Source organism: Sciurus vulgaris (genome assembly GCF_902686455.1).
Source record: "Sciurus vulgaris genome assembly, chromosome: 7".
NCBI lineage: Eukaryota > Metazoa > Chordata > Mammalia > Rodentia > Sciuridae > Sciurus > Sciurus vulgaris.
In genome coordinates this window covers 149,305,200-149,325,527 of record NC_136467.1, presented here as the reverse complement: position 1 = coordinate 149,325,527, position 20,328 = coordinate 149,305,200, and the positions used below count along the sequence as shown (strand labels likewise).

Sequence of the window (20,328 nt, the reverse complement as noted above, 5' to 3'; positions counted from 1 at the left end):
GGCTCCGGAGAGGGCGGTGCGGCCGCGGGGGGCGGGGCCAGGAAACAAGGGCGCCTCTAAGGGGCGGGGCAGGGCGGGGCGAGTGGGAGGAGGGGCGCTAGGGGGCGGGGCGCTGGAGGAGGAGGAGCGGGGCGGGCTTCGGCGTGGGCGGAGAAGGGGCGCTCCGGGGCGGGGCCGCTAGGGGCGGGGCCGCGGGGGCGGGGCGCTCTGGGGCGGGGCTTTGGACGAGGGCGGAGTAAGGGCGCTTTGTGCAGGCGGGGCCGCGGCGGAGGAGGGGGGCCCCGGCGGGGAGCGCGGCGCCGGAGGAGGGGAGGGGACAGAGCCTGGCTGCCGGTGACCCGCGAGGTGAGTCCTGGGGCGCTCAGAGCAAGCCGAGAGGAGTGAGCTGCTGGGAGCGTTCCCGGGACCCACGAACCCGGAGTGCGGATGCTATCCGCGCCCTGAAATGGGGTCAGGGAACGGAAACGAGAAGTGGTACTAACGAGGTCAGGTAGTGCAAGGTCTTTGAGTCCATGATTTCAAGGGAACCCCCAAAGCATTGTTTGTCTTGGTGAGTTTTAAGCCAAAATAGTGACTGATGCTCTGGGGGCACGGAACGCTGGGCATCGTAAATTAAGGCTTGTTCGGTAGTGTGTTACCCAAGGGTATGCATAAAAAGTTTCACTGATCCCTTAACTCAGAATTTGTGTATCTTAGGGAAGTTACCTAATCCAACGATATGTTAAAATTAAACTAAAGCGGAAATGGGTTTTTTTGGCTTTTTTTTTTTTTAAAGGTGCAGGAGGACCTGAGTGGCCCATGAGCACATTTGAAATTAACTTTTATGACAAGGAATCATTATGAAATTTGCTTTTTCTGATTCTTGTACTTTGTATTTATATCGTGTTGAGAGACAATATTTCTTAAGAAATGACCTAGACACGTGGAGTACACGTTAAGAAACTGTTAGAACTAAGAAGTGATGATATTTATGATATAGTTCAAATTTGTGTTAAAGGAATGGAGTTAATGTAATTCAAGATTGCTCTAGTGGATGATATAAATTGTGCTTCCTTTTTAGTTTTAGTACAGGACTTCTGTAGGAAGGATCAACTTTGGGTTCCAGCTTTGGTGTTCTAAAGTTCCTGGCTGAAAATAGAAATGACAAAGTGCAACTCTTGTCTTTCTGTACCCAAAATAATCGAATACTTCCCAGGGTTTGTCAGAAAACTGACACTTTCTGATATCTTCAAGGCCTTGTAAAAGCCATTTGTTAACAAATATTTGTTAAAAAGTGAATCCTAGAAGATGCCTTTTTCTTAAATCCTAAGCACACTGAAGCCAAATTGTCCAACAAAAGAGGAACTCTTTCCTGAAATCTTGATTTTATGCACGTTTCCTATCTCATGAATAAATCATTGTTTGAGTTGCCAATAACAGCATGCTAGTTTAATCCAAACCAAATTAGTTTCGCTATTGATTTTTAAGATATTTTTTTAGTTGTGGATGGACATAATACCTTTATTTTATTTATTCATTTTTATGTGGTGTTGAGGATCTAACCCAGTGCCTCACACATGCCACGCAAGCGCTCTACCATTGAGCCACAACCCAGGCCCAGTTTCACTAGTGATTTAAAGGGAGTTTTGGAACTTAATATTGCAAAATTGACATTGAAAGGACAGGCATCTTCCTTATATATTCTGAAGATCTGCAATTATGTTTACATGTTCTTTTTCTCAGCTCCCTTTGTTTGCATTTTCCCATGCAAAAAAGAAGCTATAAGAGGGACTGGGATTGTGGCTCAGGGGTAGAGCACTTGCCTAGCATGTGTTAGGCACTGGGTTAAATTCTCAGCACTGCATACAAACAAATAGATAAATGTTCATCAACAACTAATAAAAAAATTTTTAAAAAGAAGCTATGAGAAAATTATTTAAAAATACAGACTTATGATGTACAAATGAGATACTGAACCCATGCATGTATTTTTGCTCCTTCCTGAAACCCCACTAATGACAGAATTTTTAAAGGCATAAACCATCCTCATATTGATGATTGAAGAACTGAGAGTATATTGATGAGAAAACAGGACCATTGGCAGAGTTTGGAGTTGAATTAGTAAGTACATGGAAATTTTAAAAATGAGAAACCACAGAATCAAAAGTTGTGTAGAAAAGGACAAGCAATCATAGAATACTATATGGTTTAACTGTGACTCTACCTGGTTATAATGTACACACCAAATACTTCATCAAAACTATGCTAAGAGTATATTTGAAAGATAGGAAAGATGAGAGGATGGGGTGTGTGCGTGTGTGTGTGTGTGTGTGTATGTGTGTGTCTATGTGTTGGGAACTTGGAAGAGAGGTAAATGCTCATCTTCTCTAGATGCTACCTAGAAATGAACAAATTAAAAGAAGATACAAAATAAGCATGCTAATTTAAGATAGCATGATCCAGGTAAAAGAGTTAAAGATGGTTGCCTCTTATGGGGAAAGAGGACTGCTTATTTCAGAGCAAATCTATTAAACTCCTCAAATGTGTATACTATAACATTGATTAAAACTAAGACATAAATATGAAAATTTAAAAAAAAAATTTTAAGTTTATGAATTTTAAGTTTATGAACACAGCTGTGTGATGTCTAATTTTTTGTCCTTCCTTTTTTAAGCTTAAATCCAGCTCTCTTACTGTAGTGTTAAGGTATAATTCAATTTATTTAAAGATCTTTTCAAATGTGTAACGTGAGTTATATCTCCACCATCAGATTCACTGCAAAGTAATTTTTTTGCATAACTTTCTGTTGAATTGTGAAATATTTTTTAAAAGCCATACTCCCAAGGATACTAGGTTTTCATTGACTTTAGCAGAATTACAGTGCCCTTAAATAACAACATTGCACATATTATTCTATTTAGGCATTGGAGATACCTGCTTGTAAGACAAAGGTTTCTATAAACTATGAGTGATACAAGACCTTCACTTGATATTAAAGAGTACCCCGATTGGGAGGTACAAAAAAACCGAATACTAACCCTGGAAGAATGGCAAGACAAGTGGGTGACCCGTAAAATTGGATTTCATCAAGAACAAGGAAATCAGTAAGACATGTTTGTTCTGTGAAGAGAATTTCTGTATCAAAAACTGACTTTGAAATAGAAATAATAATGTCAGTTCTTAGACTGATTTTAAGATGCACATTTTTAGTTTGTCATTATGTATCAATTCTGAAAGCAGAATGCATCTGTGGCATGTCATAATTGCACTGGCAATGTGTTTTCTTCCATAGAGTACAAATAATGATGTGACTTACAACTGATGGCATCTTAGATTTATGATATGTTTTCATAAAATTGCTGGGGTTATGCAGGTTTATACCAAGCAGATGCTGTAGTACCATCTTTTTATACTCCAAAGTGGTGGTGTTTTGACTGATTTACCAGCTACATGTATTCTGTCATTCTTCTGTATGGTGAAGAAGAGAAATAAAGAGAAAATAAATGAGCTAGGCATGTCAAGCAACTTAGTAGCAGTTTTTGTCTTGTAACAGCAATGATAAATTACGAAGCCCATTTGAGTTAAATGGTCATTATAGATAATCCTTGTCCTAGGCCAACACCCCACTTCCCAGAAGATGTTGTCTTCATTAGCATTTTATTATTACTTTTGCACAGCAGATGGATGTCCAGGCATCATCCCAGAATATTTTTATAGATCACCTCTGCCTTGGGGGTGGCCTTAGAAGAGCCACATCTGTACAGACGAAATTAAACTATGAGAGTGAAACTTACTTAGAGAAATTTCCATATAACAGATGTTGAAAAATCCACAGGTTCAGACTCTCCCTCTCTACAACACTTTTCTTTAAAAGTAACATGTGGAGATTGATACAGAATTTTCAAAACATGTCAACCAAAGGAAAAAAAAAATCTTTTTAAATTTTTAATTACTAATTAGGAAAACCCAGAGTGTAAGTCATTTATTACTAGAAGGATGATTAAACAAGTTATTTAACTGCTCTGTTTCTTTATATGTAAAATGAATATAATAACATTATCAATTCAGTAAGGTTTCGGAGAATATTAAGTGAGACAGTGCATGAAAAGTAGTTCGTGTGGTACAGCCACATTGCTTTCTTCTGTGCTCTGGGCTAATTCAAACAAGTACTTTGTTTTTCTCTCTCTCTCTCTCTGCAGGCTATTAAAGAAATATTTGGATACTTTTCTTAAAGGCGAGAGTGGACTAAGGATATTTTTCCCCCTTTGTGGAAAAGCTGTTGAAATGAAATGGTAGGAGGAGATTTCCATCAACACACTGGTCTTTCATGATAATGCAAGTGAATATTTAATAGGATATAGGTTAAAAAGTGGCACATGCCTGTATTCCCTGCTACTTGGGAGACTGAGGCAGGAGGATTGTCAAGGCCAGCCTGGGCAATTTCACGAGCCCTGTCTCAAAATAAAAAAAGGACTGGGGATGTAGCTCATTGATAGAGCACCCATGGGTTCAGTCCTTAGTACTGGAAAAAAAAAATCCAGGGGCTGGGGAGATAGCTCAGTTGATAGAGTGCTTGCCTCGCAAGCACAAGGCCCTGGGTTCAATCCCCAGCACTGCAAAAAAAAAAAATCCATTCTCAGGAAATGCAGAGGAATTCCTTATTTTTAGTAGACTCTTAGTGGTAGTTATATAATTAGAGACAATATTTTCAAACAGTAAGAAAGGGAACAGGTGTGACCTTGGCTTTTTGTATTGCATTTCAAAGGAAAATAATTAGTTTGGAACCAGCAGGGGTGAAAACCCAGCCATCAGCTTACATCTCCTGGATCTTTGTGCATGGTTTAGTTATTGTAGGTGATTTAGGAATTAAGCTAAATTACCTTTAGCTACTTGAAATAGAAGTAAACAGAAACATTCAAAATGTCTTATAATTGTTTGGCAGGACAGGGTTTATGGTCCACTGTGCAGCTCAGCTCACCCCTATCCCTATGAGCAAATAAAAATTTCTATTACAGCCAGGTGTGGTGGCACACACCTGCAATCCCAGCTGCCTGGGAGGGTGAGGCAGGAAGATTGAAAATTCAAGACCAGCGTGGGTACTACTTAGTGAGACCCTGTCTCAAAGGAATAAAAAAAAGGAGAGGGGCTGAGCCTCATTCCAGGGTCTCCAGAGGCTGAGGCAGAGGCCAACCTCAACAATTTAGGAAGGCCCTAGCCCCTGGGTTCAATCCCTGGTACCAAAAAAAAAAAAAAAAACAAAATGGAGCAGCCTCTGGTATGTAGCTCAAGGGTACAGCACTTGCCTAGCCATGTGTGAGACCCTGGGTCCAATTCTTGCAGAGTTAAAAAAAAAAAAAAAAAAAAAAAAAAAAAAGTTTTTGTTATCATGAGTCATTGTTATAAAACCAGTGATGAAGAAATTCCTTGTGAGTAATTCCTACAAAGAGAATTCATATTAATTAATAAGCCACTGATACTGTGGGTTACCGTAAAGTCAGGAACCTGGAAATTGTTTTCTATACAGAACCCTGTTTTAAAATATGCACACACACAAACTCACCTGCCAAGATGTCTTCATTTCTAAGCTTAAATGTTGAGAACTTGGATTGTTAAGCAGGAAAGAAAAAAGGATGTATGTAAAAGGTTACTAAACGCAAAATATAGTAAAAACAGAGTAAAAATGCTCTGTTCCCCGTATCATCAGTGACTATCCACAGAGCAAAGGTGCATATGTAATTGGTTTTTCAATAAAGATGGCAGAATTTTGACAGCACTCTTTCAACTTGTAGATAAAGAGTATATGTTAAATGGCTGCTGTGGCTTAAGATGCAGTGTGACCATGAACTTAAGAACATTTCACTCTATTAATAGACCTAGGTATTGACCAACTCACTGAACCAGAAGAGAGAGTAACTTTGGAAACAGCTTGCAAGAAAAATGTGAACTCTATAAACAGATCATCTTATTGATGTTGTTATAAATGATACAGTGTAGCTCCAGCAGAGATTTTAGGCAACATTAGGAAAACAATATGAGGAATAAACCAGTTAGGTGTGGTTGTTGAATATTTTTTAGTCTAAAACCATTTGTAATAAAAATACCAAGGAACTGGGACTGTAGCTCAGTGGTAGAGCGCTTGCTACCATGCGCAAAGCCCTGGGTTCAAGCCCCAGCACTGCAAAATATGATAATAATGAAATATCAGAACTGATCTGCTGTGATGGCATCCAAGTTATTGCATTAGAGAAATTTTCATTTTCTTAACTAGTCTGTGTGTTAAATCTATATAGATATCAGATACGAATAGATGAACAGACCATAAGCTAAGCCAAAAAGCATCAAAATGAAATGTTTAAGATATTTGGCTTCTGGTTTTGTTTTGTTTTGTTTTGTTTTAATCCCACTCTACTGTAGGACACGCTTCATTTTTCCACCTGTTGAGTGAGAAAAAAAAAAGTAGCCAAATTGGATACTTCTTTGTTTACATTTTATAACTTTAAAAAGTATATGGAAAATGAAAAAATATTCCCTGTATATTAGCTCACCAATTTCCTAGGAAATAAGCAAGATGAGCAGTCAGTATGTTTCATTTTGGAAGTGCAAACAATCTGTGCTCTGCTCACATTGAAAGGGTGTGCTCTTGTGTAGATAACAAGTAACAGTCTGTCTCGTTCTTGTTTTGAACATGTGAATTTTGTTCTAACTCAGTTGATATATTGGGGAACAATTTGAGCATTCTGTGATTTTTCCCATTTGCTTTCTGGTGGTTTCATCTGCAAGAAAAATTAGGCAAAATCAAAAGACTGTACCAAGTTGTGCTAAGCCACGTAGATGTAGGCACCATGTGCCCGTGCACGCCCGGCCCCACCCTGCCACCTCAGTTTACCAGCACTGTGAGCCTGTCTCATCCTCACCAGGTGCTGCAACTCTCCGTCTGATTTCCGGTGACACTCTTCCATCACTTCACCATAATTCACAAATCGCAGCCCTTCCGGTACCCACCTCTACAAGGACACTTTAGGTCTTTTTCGAGGTGAAGTGCCATGTTGCAGTATTTATCTATTCTTAACCATTTCACATGTGTGATCTCGTTATTATTAGGTTCTTGTCTTTTTTCTGTTTCGTGTGGCACTGCATAGTTTTTAAATGTTGTTCCCTAACCCCCACTTTTCCATTAGCCATGTGATTTCTTTGCACAGTTTTGCATACCATGGTGATTTTTAGGAAAGCATGTGTTCCACTGTAGCAGATCTGACTTTTTTTTATGTAGTTGGACCTAAACTCATTGGTGTACCAAGGTATTCTTGCTGTTGATAGTGTTTTCTCTAGCATTCAACATCCCAAATCAGTGACTTCTATAGTTAGCTTTCCAGGAAAATGTTAGTTATTTGCATATGGTAATTAAAAATTTAGGATATTGGTTGTAAATAAATGGAAATGAGATAATTATAGAAATGGACGCTAATGTTCTAGAGCTGTGTGCGCCAATATAGTAGCTGCTTGCCACATGTGGCTATATATTTTTAAACCAAATAAAATTTAAAATTCAGTTCCTCTGTCAGAATGCTGCTCAGCAGCCAACACATTAATGGCCACTGCACTGAGCAGCATAGATACAGACATCTCCACACAGTGTTTCAGTGGAAACTGATTTAGGGACATTGAAAGCATTTCTCACGGTCAGATACATATGTTTACATCAACTTTAGCATTCCAAATTATAATTTTTTTCCTAAATCCATTTTGCAGAATTCAACATAAGATTTGAGAATACATGGACCCACTATCTTTCATAGCCTGTGAAACCTCATGAACCTAAATTCCTATGAATCCCTTAAAATTAAAGAAAACATGTTTATTAAGGCATATACCTTTATTTAGTATTGTATTTGAACTGTATGTATAAACGTATTGTTTTATTCAGGTTTGCTGACCGGGGACACAGTGTAGTTGGTGTGGAAATCAGTGAACTTGGAATACGGGAATTTTTTATGGAGCAAAACCTCTCTTATTCCGAAGAACCAGTTGCTGAAATTCCTGGCACCAAAGTATTTAAGGTTTGTTTTGATTTTGATAAGTAATGACCTACTGTAAGGAACTGGGGCTTCAAAAGATAGATGATGGCTAGCAAAATGGATAGATATGGACATAGAGAAATACAAGAACCCAGGTGGAATTCTCTCCAAATTCCAGTTTTTAGATTTGGTGAGCCTGTGTGCATGCGCACGGTGCTGGACAGGAGCACAGGGCCTCGCGCGCTAGGCAGACGCTCTACCACTGAACTCTCTATCCCTAGCCTTTTTTTCTATTTCTGTTTCTCCTCCTCCACCTCCTTCTTTTTTAATTAATAGTCCTAATCTGAGATTTTTTAGGTGACAAACCCTGTATCAGATATTAAAGAAATAAAAGATAATTCAGTCCCTGTCCTAAAGAATCCCTTACCTGAGGAGAAGAGAGAAACAGGAATGAAACTATGCTCAGTGGAACAAAACCGAAAGACTCAGGGATTAAGGGAATGACAGGGAGTGACCCAGCCCAGCGTGGGGTGCCTCCTGACTCAGGGTGACAGACAAGCCTGGGAACAGGCTTGGCAGTAGGCAAGGCTTGAGTCCCTGGTCCCAGAGGCCCCAGGAGTTAGTACTGCATTCTGCACAGCAGGGTTTAAGTAGGATCAGGACAGGGCCAGATTTCCATTTGAGGTAAATCTCCTTTATACCTTCCTGGGAAGTTACTTGAAGGGAGGTAGCCTCCTAGGGAGAGACCAGGTAGGAGGGTGTGGTGGTGGCCCAGGAAGGAGATCACAAAGGCCTGAAGGCATGCGGAGCATATAGGATGGATTAAAGTAGCATTTGCTATGTCACTGACAGGGCTCAGAGACTGGGTGGGGGAATAGGGGGCAATGGGTTCCATTGCTAGCTCAGGTCACTAACTAGTCAGGTGGTAGAGAATAAAGAAGCAAGTTGAAGGGCAGAGAAAATGAGTTCTGTTCTGGGGATGATGGTTCTAAGGACCTGTGGATGGGAAAGAGGTGGCATTAGGGCTGGAGAGAGTGACTTTGGGAGTTGCCATCCTCCTGACCCAGTGAAACTGTCCCACTAGCTCGTGGTGATAATGCAGAAATAAACAAACCCACCCAGATGGCAGCAGAGACCGGTTTTAAGAGGGAGGCAGCCACTTGTGTTTGGCAGACTCAAAGACTGCATGAGAGTGGGAAAGGGCAGTTTCCAGTGTGCGCTGACTAGGCTGTTGGCCTGCGGCTGCGGGAGGTGGGCATCTAGGCTGACCATCGAATGTGGCTGGTGTGGAAAGTGTATTTGACTTTCTGTGGTCAGTCTGAGTTGGAAGGGGGTTGGTGGTAGGCATCAGGGAAGTTGGCAGTCACTGCCCAGGTAGACCCAGAGGCTGTGGTTCAGCTTTCAGGCTGGCTGCTACAGAGGCTATGGTTCAGAGTCCTGTTGTCACAAATGGTCTGGCCATTGTCCATTTGTACATTCAGTCTCTCACAAATACTCTTCTAAATATTGAACCTATTGCCCAGGTCAGTAGGAGACTTGATAGTACTTTGCTTTATAGCTTCCCCGCTACCCTGTGCTCAAATCATATAGAATTCTAGGAGTTTACTTAGTCCAAAGGAGCTTGACCAGATCCCCTGTTAGGGCAGTGGTTTCCAGCCCTGGATGCACCTTTAAAATCATCCATGGGTCTTTTAAGAATTCCCAAGCCTCACCCAAGTCAATTAAATTGGAATCTGCCAGACCTGGAGGCACGTTAATACTGCTTAAAGATGCCCAGGAATTCCACTCTGCATCCAGAGTTGAGATCTGCTGGATATTCTTCGAGCCTCCAGGGTCCCCTATTCTCCGGACTGACCCCCACAGAGCTTCCGAAGTGGTGTTCAAAGACCTTCTCTCCTCTGTTTGGAAACCGGTACTGGTGCCTTGGTTTAGAATCGACTCCGGCACATCCTGATGCACCCCTTCTGCACTGCCCTTCCACCCACTCCCAGCTCCCAGACTCCTCAGTTCTGCACATGTTACTCTCCCTGGAGTGCACCCCAGCACACCGCTTTGATGTCAGAAGATACATCAAGATGCCCTGTCCAAGGCTGCCTCCTGTTCAGTCTGCCCCTAGGCCCCCAGGCAGCCCTGGCTCCATCTTCTCTGTTCACATTGTCCTCGGGCACATAACCATGACCATACTGGCCATTGTGTGTCGTCCTGTTTCTCTACATTCAGAGACTGAGTCAAACTCACGTGCATTTTCTAGAATCTTGGATAAGTGTCCTGTCCCCTAAGTGTTCATCAAGTGCTTATAGTGGAATGATCGAGAGACGTCGGGGGAGGCTGTACAACCACACTTTTCCTGAATAACAGGAATGGAGTCATCAAGTACACACAACAATAAATGCACTGCTACACTGTTGGTGGGACTGTAAATTAGCACAAGCACTGTGGAGCTCAGTACCGAGGCTCCTCAAAAGGCTAGATATGGAACCACCATATGACCCAGCTGTCCCACTCCTAGGTGTTTATCCTAAAGAATCAAAATCATCATACTATAGTAGCACATGCATACCCAGGTTTACAGCAGCACAATTCACAATAGCCAAACTATGGAACCAGCCAGGGTGTCTGTCAGTGGGTGAATGGATAAAGAAAATGTGGTGTATAAACACAATGGAGTTGTATTCAGCCATAAGAAAAATGAGAGTATGTCATTGGCAGGAAAATGGATGGAACTCCAGACCATTATGTTAAGCAATATCAGCCAAACCCAGAAGGTCAAGGGTTGTATGTTTTCTCTCATATGTGGAAGCTAGAGAGGAAAAAGGGAAAGAATGGTATTGGGGGGGGGTGGATCTTATGAAAATCAGAGTGAGATTAGTAGGGGAGAAGTAGCAGGGGGTGGGGAGAAGGGAAGGGAGGGGGAACATGCTGGGGAGTGATATTGGCCAAATTATATTGTTATGTCTTGTGCAAGTACAAATATGTAACAACAAATTCCATATTGTGTGCAAGTACAAATATATATACAACTGTAATGCACCAATTTAAAAAAATCTGTCTATCAGCAGGTCTGATGATTGACCTGCAGATTTATCTTTAGCAGGGTGAAAATATCAGGACCCTGCTCAAGTAAGCATTGCTAGAATTTTAACCTCAAAACACATAATACTTCACTGATCTTTAGGGTTTACTCTATGATTTCCTCTTTGAGTTGATCCTAAAATTATCCCACTCCTCGGTTTATACCCAAAGAACTTAAAATTAGCATACTACAGTAACGCAGCCACATCAAGGTTTACAGCAGCTCAATTCACAATAGCTAGATTGTGGAACCAACCTAAATGCCCTTCTACAAATGAATGGATAAAGAAACTGTGGTGTATATATACACAATGGAATATTACTCAGCCACAAAGAAGAATAATAATATGGCATTTGCAGATAAATGGATGGAATTGGAAAATATCACACTATGTGATAAGCCAGTCCCCAAAAAACCAAAGGCCAAATGTTTTCCCTGAGAAGTGGATGATGATATATAATGGGGGAGGGGAGGCTGGGGGTGAGAGAAGAATGGAGGAACTTTAGATTACACAGAGGGAAATGAGAGGGGGGTATGAAAAATGGTGGAATGAGATAGACATCATTACCCTATGTACATGTATGATTACATGAAGGGTGTGAATCTACATTGTGTACAACCATAGAAACGAAAAGATGTACCCCATTTGTGTACAATGAATCAAAATGCAGCCTGTAAAAATAAAAAAATTTTAAAAAGAAGGCCTTCAAAAAAATCCCATACAGGTGCTAAAAGAATAAACAAGGTTCTGTTAAACTACAGTGAAGTTGCAGTGATTACTATGCATGTCACTCTCTCTCTGCCACCTCTGCCTTTTTTGGACCTTCTTTTTCTTCCTGGGTCATTCAAATGTACCTTAACTGAGTAGAAAAAAATTTTTTTTCATTGTTCCATTACAGAGTTCTTCTGGGAATATTTCATTGTACTGTTGCAGCATTTTTGATCTTCCCAGGTAAGATTGAACACTACACCTACTTTTAAAATAGTGGGTACCTGTTATGCCGTGCTAGGGTCGGGGAGTGGAGTGTCTCCTCATCACTTCTGCCTGTTGGTGTGATCTCCATGAGGCATTGATTTGAATCTCTGTTCCGCAGTTATGCTTATTACAGACTCCTTGTCTGTCCACTTGATATTTTTGTCCTTGGAGAGCTCCCAAACTACGAGACACAATTATGACTCAAGGCAAGCAGAGAAGGGTAGGGAGAGTGAGATAGTGTCTTTTACCCTGTACCTGGGCCTGCAACAGAAATGAATTGCAAGGTGCACAGACAGACAAGATCGCGTTTGAAATTTCTTATACCTGAGCCAGGGGCTAGGAGCAGCGGCGTCAGACATTGTCCTTCGTTTCTCCTCGTGTACCTGAGTCATAACAGAAGGGGGAAACTGCTGCCACAGACTCTTAAACTGTTAGGAAATGGACAGCTTCCCAACCAGATCAACATAACCCTGGACTCTGCGAAGAAAAGCAGACGTGAGATCTCAATTCCTTGATGACGGGTGAAGCACCAGCATGTGCCACGGGGACACTGTGGTACATCTTGTTCAGGATTTGATTTTTCACACATAAAATGTTGTGATTTCTCCCTCTTTCTGGTAGAGCAAATATTGGCAAATTTGACAGGATTTGGGATAGAGGAGCATTAGTTGCCATTAATCCAGGTGATCGCAAATGGTAAGTAATTTGAATTTTGTGTTTATTTTTGTTTTCGTCTTTACCTGAGTTTCAGGAAAGTGTAGGATTTCACTGTAGGGACCTAGGGATAAGGCTTGTGGGTCTGCCACTTCCAAGCTGTGTTGTCTTGATCAAAGTACTCAACTTCTCTTGGCCTCTGTTTACTCCCCTGCAAAACTGCAATATTTCTATACACCATCATCAACACCTCACTAATCATACCCAGCAACACCTCTTGGACACTTGCCCTCTGTCAGGCATTGTTGAAATATTTAATGTAGGTCAACACATTTAATCCACTTGTATTAGTCAGTTTTCTTTCACTGTGACAAAATACCTGACATAAATCCATTTCGGCTCAGAAAGGTTTGAGTTTATGGTCACTTGACCAGATGGCCTGAAGGCTTGTGGTGAGGCACAGCATCACGGCAAAACGTGTGGCAGAGGAAAACTGCTCACCTCATGGTGGCCAGGAAGCAGAGAGGGCAGAGAAGGGGCTGAGGAGAGCTCAAGGGCACATCCACAATGACCTGCTTCCTCCACGTAGGCCCAGCTTCCTGAAGTTCCCACCGCCTGCATTAGGCCATTGAGCTATGAATCCATAAATGTTTGACCCAGTGAGGTCAAAGCCCTCATGATCCAGTCACCTCCCACAGGCCCATCTCTAGTCACCGCCACATTCGAGACCCAGCCTTCAACATGTGAGCTTCTGGGGGACTTCCAGATGCAAACCATAAATCCATCCACCGGCCTGGGAGGGATACACAATCTTTATTTCGTTATACTGAAGAGCAGGCTAAACTCAAAGAGATCAAATTACTTGTCCTAAATTAGGCAGTGATTACGTGACGGAGCTGAGATCCAACTCAGTGTCCTGGCTTCACCATCTACACTCCTATATCCGAATACCCCCAAGCCTGGGTGCTAAAGGAAACGAGTAGGTGGAAATGCCTTGTTACCTCTGCAAAGAGTATCAAATATGAGCTGATGTCATCACCAGAGCATTTGTTATTGAGGCTTTGTTTCTTATTGCTATTGTTTCTTATGTTACTAGAAAATGAAATTTGAGAAGGCCTATGATGAAAATGTGATCACAACTCTATACTTTCCAATGCAAATAACACCGCTTACTACTTGGATACAGCACGCAACTGTCGTACAGAGGCAGACTGTTAACACAGGTCCAAAAAGTTCAGGCTCCATGTCAGGAAAATAAAAATTTTATTTTGAAAAACTGACCTCGTGAGTAGACTTATGGCCAAACCTGACCATTCCAATCGGAACGCAAGGTATCAGAAGCAGGCAGTTTTCCTTCATGTTCTGGTTTTTCCTTCTCGGACGTCACTCATTTCTTTCTTGGAACCCTTGTCTTCCTCACATGGCTAATGTCAGCATTCCCTAAGGAGCAAACCAGCCTCGGCCTGTGCCACCTACGCCCCGCCTTCCGGGGATGGCACCCAGGGCCTTGCGCCCGCTAGACAGGCACTCTACCACTGGGCCACCCCCACCCTACGTCTCCCTCTTAGGCCTGCTCCTTGTTGATCGCTTCACTTCTATTACTTTCATTCACATGTTCAAGACATATTTAAGTTCCTACTATGTTCTAAATGCATACCATGTCCAGTGGCGGGGGAAATAACTGAATAAAGTGTACCTGGTCTTTGCCCTTAGGATTTTTATATTTCCAGCCCTGTTCTTTCCCCCAAATATCCACACCACATTCTCAGTATCTGCCTTTCACATGTGACTCAGCGTCCTTTATCAACTCAGAGCGTCACCTGGGATGTTTTCATCTCTGTAAGACACCACTTTCACGTACGAAACTCAACTCTGATAAATGCCTAAATTTCCCACTCTGGGATGATGTTCCTCCTCTTCTTTGAGGCATTGGTTTGCCTGGCAAAACCCACAAGGCAGTGCAGAGCCAACTGGGTGTCAAGGGCAGGCCAGGTACAGCACAATCTGCTCTTTCCCCCAGTGTTTGGCCTGGTATGATTCTTACTGTTAGTAAGATTTTGTAATAAAGAAGCAAACTGTACACAGCAAGACAAATACGCTTTTTCTTGCCAAGTAACACCACCTTATCTTTCCTTAGATATAAAGTCCAGCACAGTAGACTGTGAGCTCGTTAACTCATGGTTAACGAGGCAGGGGTCGGGAGGTAGTGAGGGCTTACCTAGAGCTCTAGCTTGGCAGTAGAGTCCATGTACTCCCGAGTTCCCCCCACTCTTCCTCTTCCCTGCCTCCCAGGTGTGTGTGTTCTGTGTTGTGTGTGGTCACAGCCCCAAGCACAGCTGAGAACATGATGTCCTTTGTGATCGGAGTAACTACTTAGTTTGTACCAACAGAGGGATAGATCATTTTATCTTCGGACTGGTACTTGGTACTTATTCTCAGTCCTATCATTAGTACTCAGCATCTTCTGCTTAAGTTGCACAATGTCAAGTACTCATGTGTTTATTCTCTGCTGTGAGTCTCTTGCCTGACAAATCAGTGGCACGCACCTTTCTCATTTTTCTGAATTTTGGAGCCCATACTCCAAGAGGAAGGAAGTTCATCAGTCCTGGGAAAGGTTGCCAAGCCAATTCCACTGACTACCTTCACAGAGACGCAAGCATCTTACCTCTTCTTAAGAACAAGAATCAGAAAGTTAAAAAGTAAAGGATTCCACTCCAGCGTTTTCTTGGGTCTGGCTTTTTGACTTGCAAGGAAGGGTATTCCATTCAAGGTCACTGAGTTAGGGGAATTTATGTTCATGATCAAAAGCGGGTAACGACAGCCAACCTTGAGCCCTGTCCGTGTGGCAGGTTTTAAAGAGCACTGAACTCTTACACCTCATGAGCTGGTGATTGTAGTTCAGAAAATTGAGGCATAAAGGGGCCAAGAATTTGTAAGCTGGGACACATTGTAAGTGGAGAAGCAGGGGTTTGAACTCGGACATCTGAGAGTCCATCCAGCTCTCCTGTCTGTCAGTCATGGCTCTCTGCCGCCCTGCCTGTGCCTCCTCTGCCCCCGCCCTCACCTCCAGCTTCCTCCGTTCCTGTTCCCACACACCTGCCTGGCTGCCCACCCTCCGCCTCCTCCAGCTCTGAGTGCAGTGGCCACAGCTAATCAGCATTTCATCTTTTGTCTCCTAATTCAGTACCCAAGTGGAGCTGATGGTTGCTCCCCAGCCATCCTGCCCCAGGCCCAGCCCTGGCTCCCGGTTCATCTGCTGATGGGCCTCTTAGGGTCACGTCCCACCCAGACATAGCTGGGAAGGGGTGCCCCCTGCTCCCCGAGGCACCACTGCAAGGATGACTCCAGCAGCACGCGTGGCTTAGGCCACCCTTGCAGAAGTATGATCTCATACCACCTTGAAAGTTTTTTCTTTTTCCTTTTTTTTTTTTTGGCAGTGCTGGGGAATCGAACCAGGGCCTCGCACATGCGCTCCACCCCAGCTGCACCTAGCGTTTTTACCTGCATGGTGGTCTCCTCTCTCCCTGCTGACTAGAGGAGAAGGACTAAGTTTTGTATCTCCTTTACATGCCCCTGGAAGAGGTGCCAGGTACCCAGGACACTTGTTGAACTGCAGCATCCCTGGCCGCAGTGGACCTGCTGAGTCAACCTGTGGGCAGAGAGCTCAGCTTTTTCCTTTCAGGGGGTGCCTCGGTGACTCTTAACCCCCCAGTATGGTCTGGGACCCACTGCCTGGGGCACACTGGGGCCAGGCAGTCTTTCAGAGCAGCCTGCAAGCTGGCCCCCTTTTCCTCTCCCACTTTAGGAAGGGACATAGTTTGTTGGACCCATTTCCTGCGCTTCGAATGAGAACCCACTCGTGTAGTGTTGATGAGAATGAATGCTGACTTCCTGCCCCGCCTCAGGTCCCCTCCAGTGTCCGCCATGCTGAGGAATGCAGCCTAAACTTTTCTGTGTTCTTTTTAGCTATACGGATGTCATGTTGTCCCTACTAAGAAAAGGGTTTCAGTACCTCCTGGCTGTTCTTTCTTATGATCCAACCAAACATGCAGGTAAAGCTGTTATGATTCTTTTCCCCTAGTTTTCTGATTTAATTCTCTGACCTAGAAAAGAATTTATTGGTCTCATTTATTTCATGGGAAGCATATTACTTGTATGCACGAAGATAATTCTATTTTGAGCTAAGGGGAATAATAAATATTTTTTTTATTCCCACACCGTACCTGATTTCCTTATATTCCTTTCACATTTACCATTCCTACTCAAACTATAGTTGAAAAGGAAAATGGACGATCCTAACATAACAGAGAAATCCCATAAGCACTGGAGTGGAAGGAAGGGGAAATTTGGTCACTCCAGCATGGATACTGCCTAGTCAGATCATGGTGGTGTGGCAGCATGCTGGGCAGATGCTTACACACAGAGGTGCCCCCTCACAGGACTGGCTGGGGGCGTGATCAGGTGGAGGCGGGGGAGGAGGATCTCTAAACCCCAAAGTTTACAATATCTATCTGTTGCATCCTATAACGATCCCTTTGTTTTGAATCTATAAACGGATGTTTTCCTCTGGACCCATTTCATTTGGACACTGAAACTTAACATTCGTCACATCTGGACTTTTATTTTCAGGGAGAAGTGAAAACCAAATACGTAGACTTTTAATTTGTAAGAATCCACTTTTGGATTTTTAGTTGAGCTTTTAAAAAAGTGCCTTGTTTTATAAATATTTGCATATGTTAGTCTTTTTTTTTTTCCTGTTTGAATAAATTAGGTCTAAAAAAACTCATTAAGAGATGAGATCCAGTGCCCCTAATTAAGTCTGAGGCAGTTGGCTGGAAATAGAAGCTACTGGAGGCAGAAGTTAGCTCTGCTAATCTGATCTGAATTCCATTCATGAGCAGAGGCCCAGGAAAGCCCGTGGGAAGAGACACAGCGGGCTCTGGGGGTGGAGTCTCAGAATACTGCTTTCAATAGGCAAAGGGAAGGTTCCTAATAATCCCTGTGTCCCACACAGAGTAAGAGGAGCATATAGAAATGAGTGGGTGCAGGAGGTAGAAAATCAGTGCCCAGAAGACAAGATACCCCAAAGGAATTTACCAATGGACTCCACCCCGATTTCCATGTTCCCAAGACCCATAGCTGGCTCAGCCTCTATTTCATCAACGCTCAGATGGATATGTAACAAGGCCATTCCCTCAATAAGCAGCTTCTCTTCTTTGTGTGAGATAGGCAAAACAAAAACAAAAACAAAGCACAAAAACCAGAAGACCATGCCACATCCTCCCCCATTTGGGTGACTAAGCTGTGTATAGAACGGGCCAACAGGCCATGGGAAGCAGCTGGGGCAGGCCCTGGACGCTCCTGGCTCTTCAGAGTTAAAGTTGTAGGAATCACTCCTTACTGTTTCTCTCGTTCCTAGGACCACCATTTTATGTTCCAGATGCTGAAATTCAAAGGTTGTTTGGTAAGTTGGGCTCTAACTTTTTTTTTTTTTTTTGGTAGATGTTGCTAGACCTTTATTTTATTCATTTATTTATATGTGGTGCTGAGAATCAAACCCAGTGCCTCACACATGCTAGGCGAGTGCTCTACCACTGAGCCACAACCCCAGCCCCAGTCTAACTTTTTAAATGAAGTCAGCAGGTAACTGTATTGAGCTGTTAGTAAACTATCAGTATGTGATTAAAGCCTCTGAAATTTAAAAGGTGGAGACCATTTTATTGAAAACTGTTTTATCTTAGAAAGGGAACCAATCTCTATAATGTGACTTTTTGGCTGCATGCTCTGGGTTAACCCGTGAACTTTTCTACAGAGGCGGTACATTCACTCTTGCTCTTGAGATAATAACAATTCCAGAGTCCAGAAGTTTGCCCTTAGCATTTCACATTTTGCATTAAACAGAAGAGAAAGAGCCTCAGTACACAGTCCCTTTAAAATCCTGTGAAGTGTTTCTAGAATCACCCCCATGATGGTCTCCAGGGTTTGTTTGTTTTTTTCCACATTTTTTATTGGTGCATTATAGTTGTACATAGTGGTGGGATCTGTTCTACATATTCATACCTGCACACAGGAGAACAATATCATTTGGCCAGTATCACTCCCAAGCACTGACCCCCTTTCTCCCCTCTTCCCTCCCCCTAGTCCCTTTCCTCTACTGATCTCCTTTTGAATATTTTTGCTTTTTTGTTTTGGTGGTATTGGGGATTGAATCCAGGGGCACTTAACCACTGGGACATAGCCCCAGCCTTTTTTAAAATTTATATATATACATACATAAGTATATGTGTGTATATACATGTATATATATATATACACATAAATATATATAATATTTTATATATTATATATAATTTATGTATATATAATTATATATAATTATAAATTATAATATAAATTATATATAATTTATGTATATAATATACATAAATATAATATATAATATATGCATAAATATAATATGTAATATTATATTATATATTATATATTAATATATTATATATATATAAAATTTATCTAGAGACAGGATCTCGCTGAGTTGCTTGGGACCTCACTAAGTCCCTTTGATTTTCATGAGCTCTCCCCACCCCTTTTCTTTTCCTTTTTCCTCTCCAGCTTCCACACGTGAGAGAAAACATGCAACCCTTGACCTTCTGAATTTGGCTTATTTCACTTAATATAATGTTCTCAAGTTCTAGCCATTTTCCTGCAAATGACAGAATTTCATTTTTCTCTGTGACTGGATAAACTCCATTGTGTATATATACCACATTTTGTTTATCCATCCATCCATTGATGGGCACCTCGGCTGGTTCTACAGTTTGACTATTTACAGAATTTTGACATGTTACCCTTTGTTCTTGTTTCAGGTACAAAATGCAATATTCTCTGCCTTGAGAAGGTGGACGCTTTTGAAGAAAGACATAAAACTTGGGGAATTGACTACATTTTTGAAAAATTGTATCTACTTACAGAAAAGTAAATGAAATGTAACTAAAATCAAGTAACATGAATGTTTTTGAGCAATTGAAAATTATGCCATGGGGCTGGGGATGTAGGTCAGTTGTGCCTTGCAAGCACAAGGCCCTGGGTTCAATCCCCAGCACCAAAAAAAAAGAAAAAAGAAAATTATGCTAAGACTTGAAAATATAATGGCTGTTTTTTAAATTGTAAAATTTTTAAATTTCTCATAAATCATATCATAGATCAGTGCTCAAAAAATGCATATAAATTTTTAGAGGGAAACTCAAATGTTAAAGTAGCTCTTTTACAGAGGTGTCTATAACTGGGGACAAAATATTAACCTCTCTGTCTTAAAGATTGCATGTATTTCTTGTATAATAAAAAATAAAAGAAAAACAATGCATATACCCACAGACATAGAAAAACTGGCATTCTTATGAAATTTAGAACCGTGGAAGAAATGTAACAATTTAATAGGCTTCAAAGTAATCTAAAAATTATGCAAAAGATGAGCTTTTACTATAAGCTCCCATCTCATCCTCAAATCCTAGAACCTGCTTTCACATTTTCTCCATATGTGACTTTATATGTAACAAAATCAAGAAACAGACTTTTAAAAACTTAATTAAACCAACACATATGGAACAAATGTTTTCTTTCCCCAAACTGTA

General features: G+C 41.8%; 1 protein-coding gene across 4 annotated transcripts; it reads left to right on the top strand.

Moving 5' to 3' along the window:
- Positions 1 to 235: 235 nt before the first annotated feature.
- On the top strand, positions 236 to 20,070 carry TPMT (thiopurine S-methyltransferase). 4 transcript variants are annotated; one of them, XM_079147082.1, is made up of 9 exons: positions 236 to 345; positions 2,901 to 3,083; positions 4,179 to 4,271; positions 7,904 to 8,036; positions 11,967 to 12,019; positions 12,665 to 12,739; positions 16,664 to 16,749; positions 18,117 to 18,161; positions 19,564 to 20,070. In XM_079147082.1, exons 2-9 carry the CDS (start codon positions 2,944 to 2,946, stop codon positions 19,674 to 19,676), a joined length of 738 nt encoding a protein of 245 aa, XP_079003208.1. In that variant the 5' UTR covers positions 236 to 345; positions 2,901 to 2,943; the 3' UTR covers positions 19,677 to 20,070. The 4 variants fall into 4 exon arrangements, with proteins under 4 accessions (XP_079003208.1, XP_079003209.1, XP_079003207.1 ...); XM_079147083.1 differs by lacking the exon at positions 236 to 345 and adding an exon at positions 352 to 500; XM_079147081.1 differs by lacking the exon at positions 236 to 345 and adding an exon at positions 358 to 550.
- Positions 20,071 to 20,328: the final 258 nt, after the last annotated feature.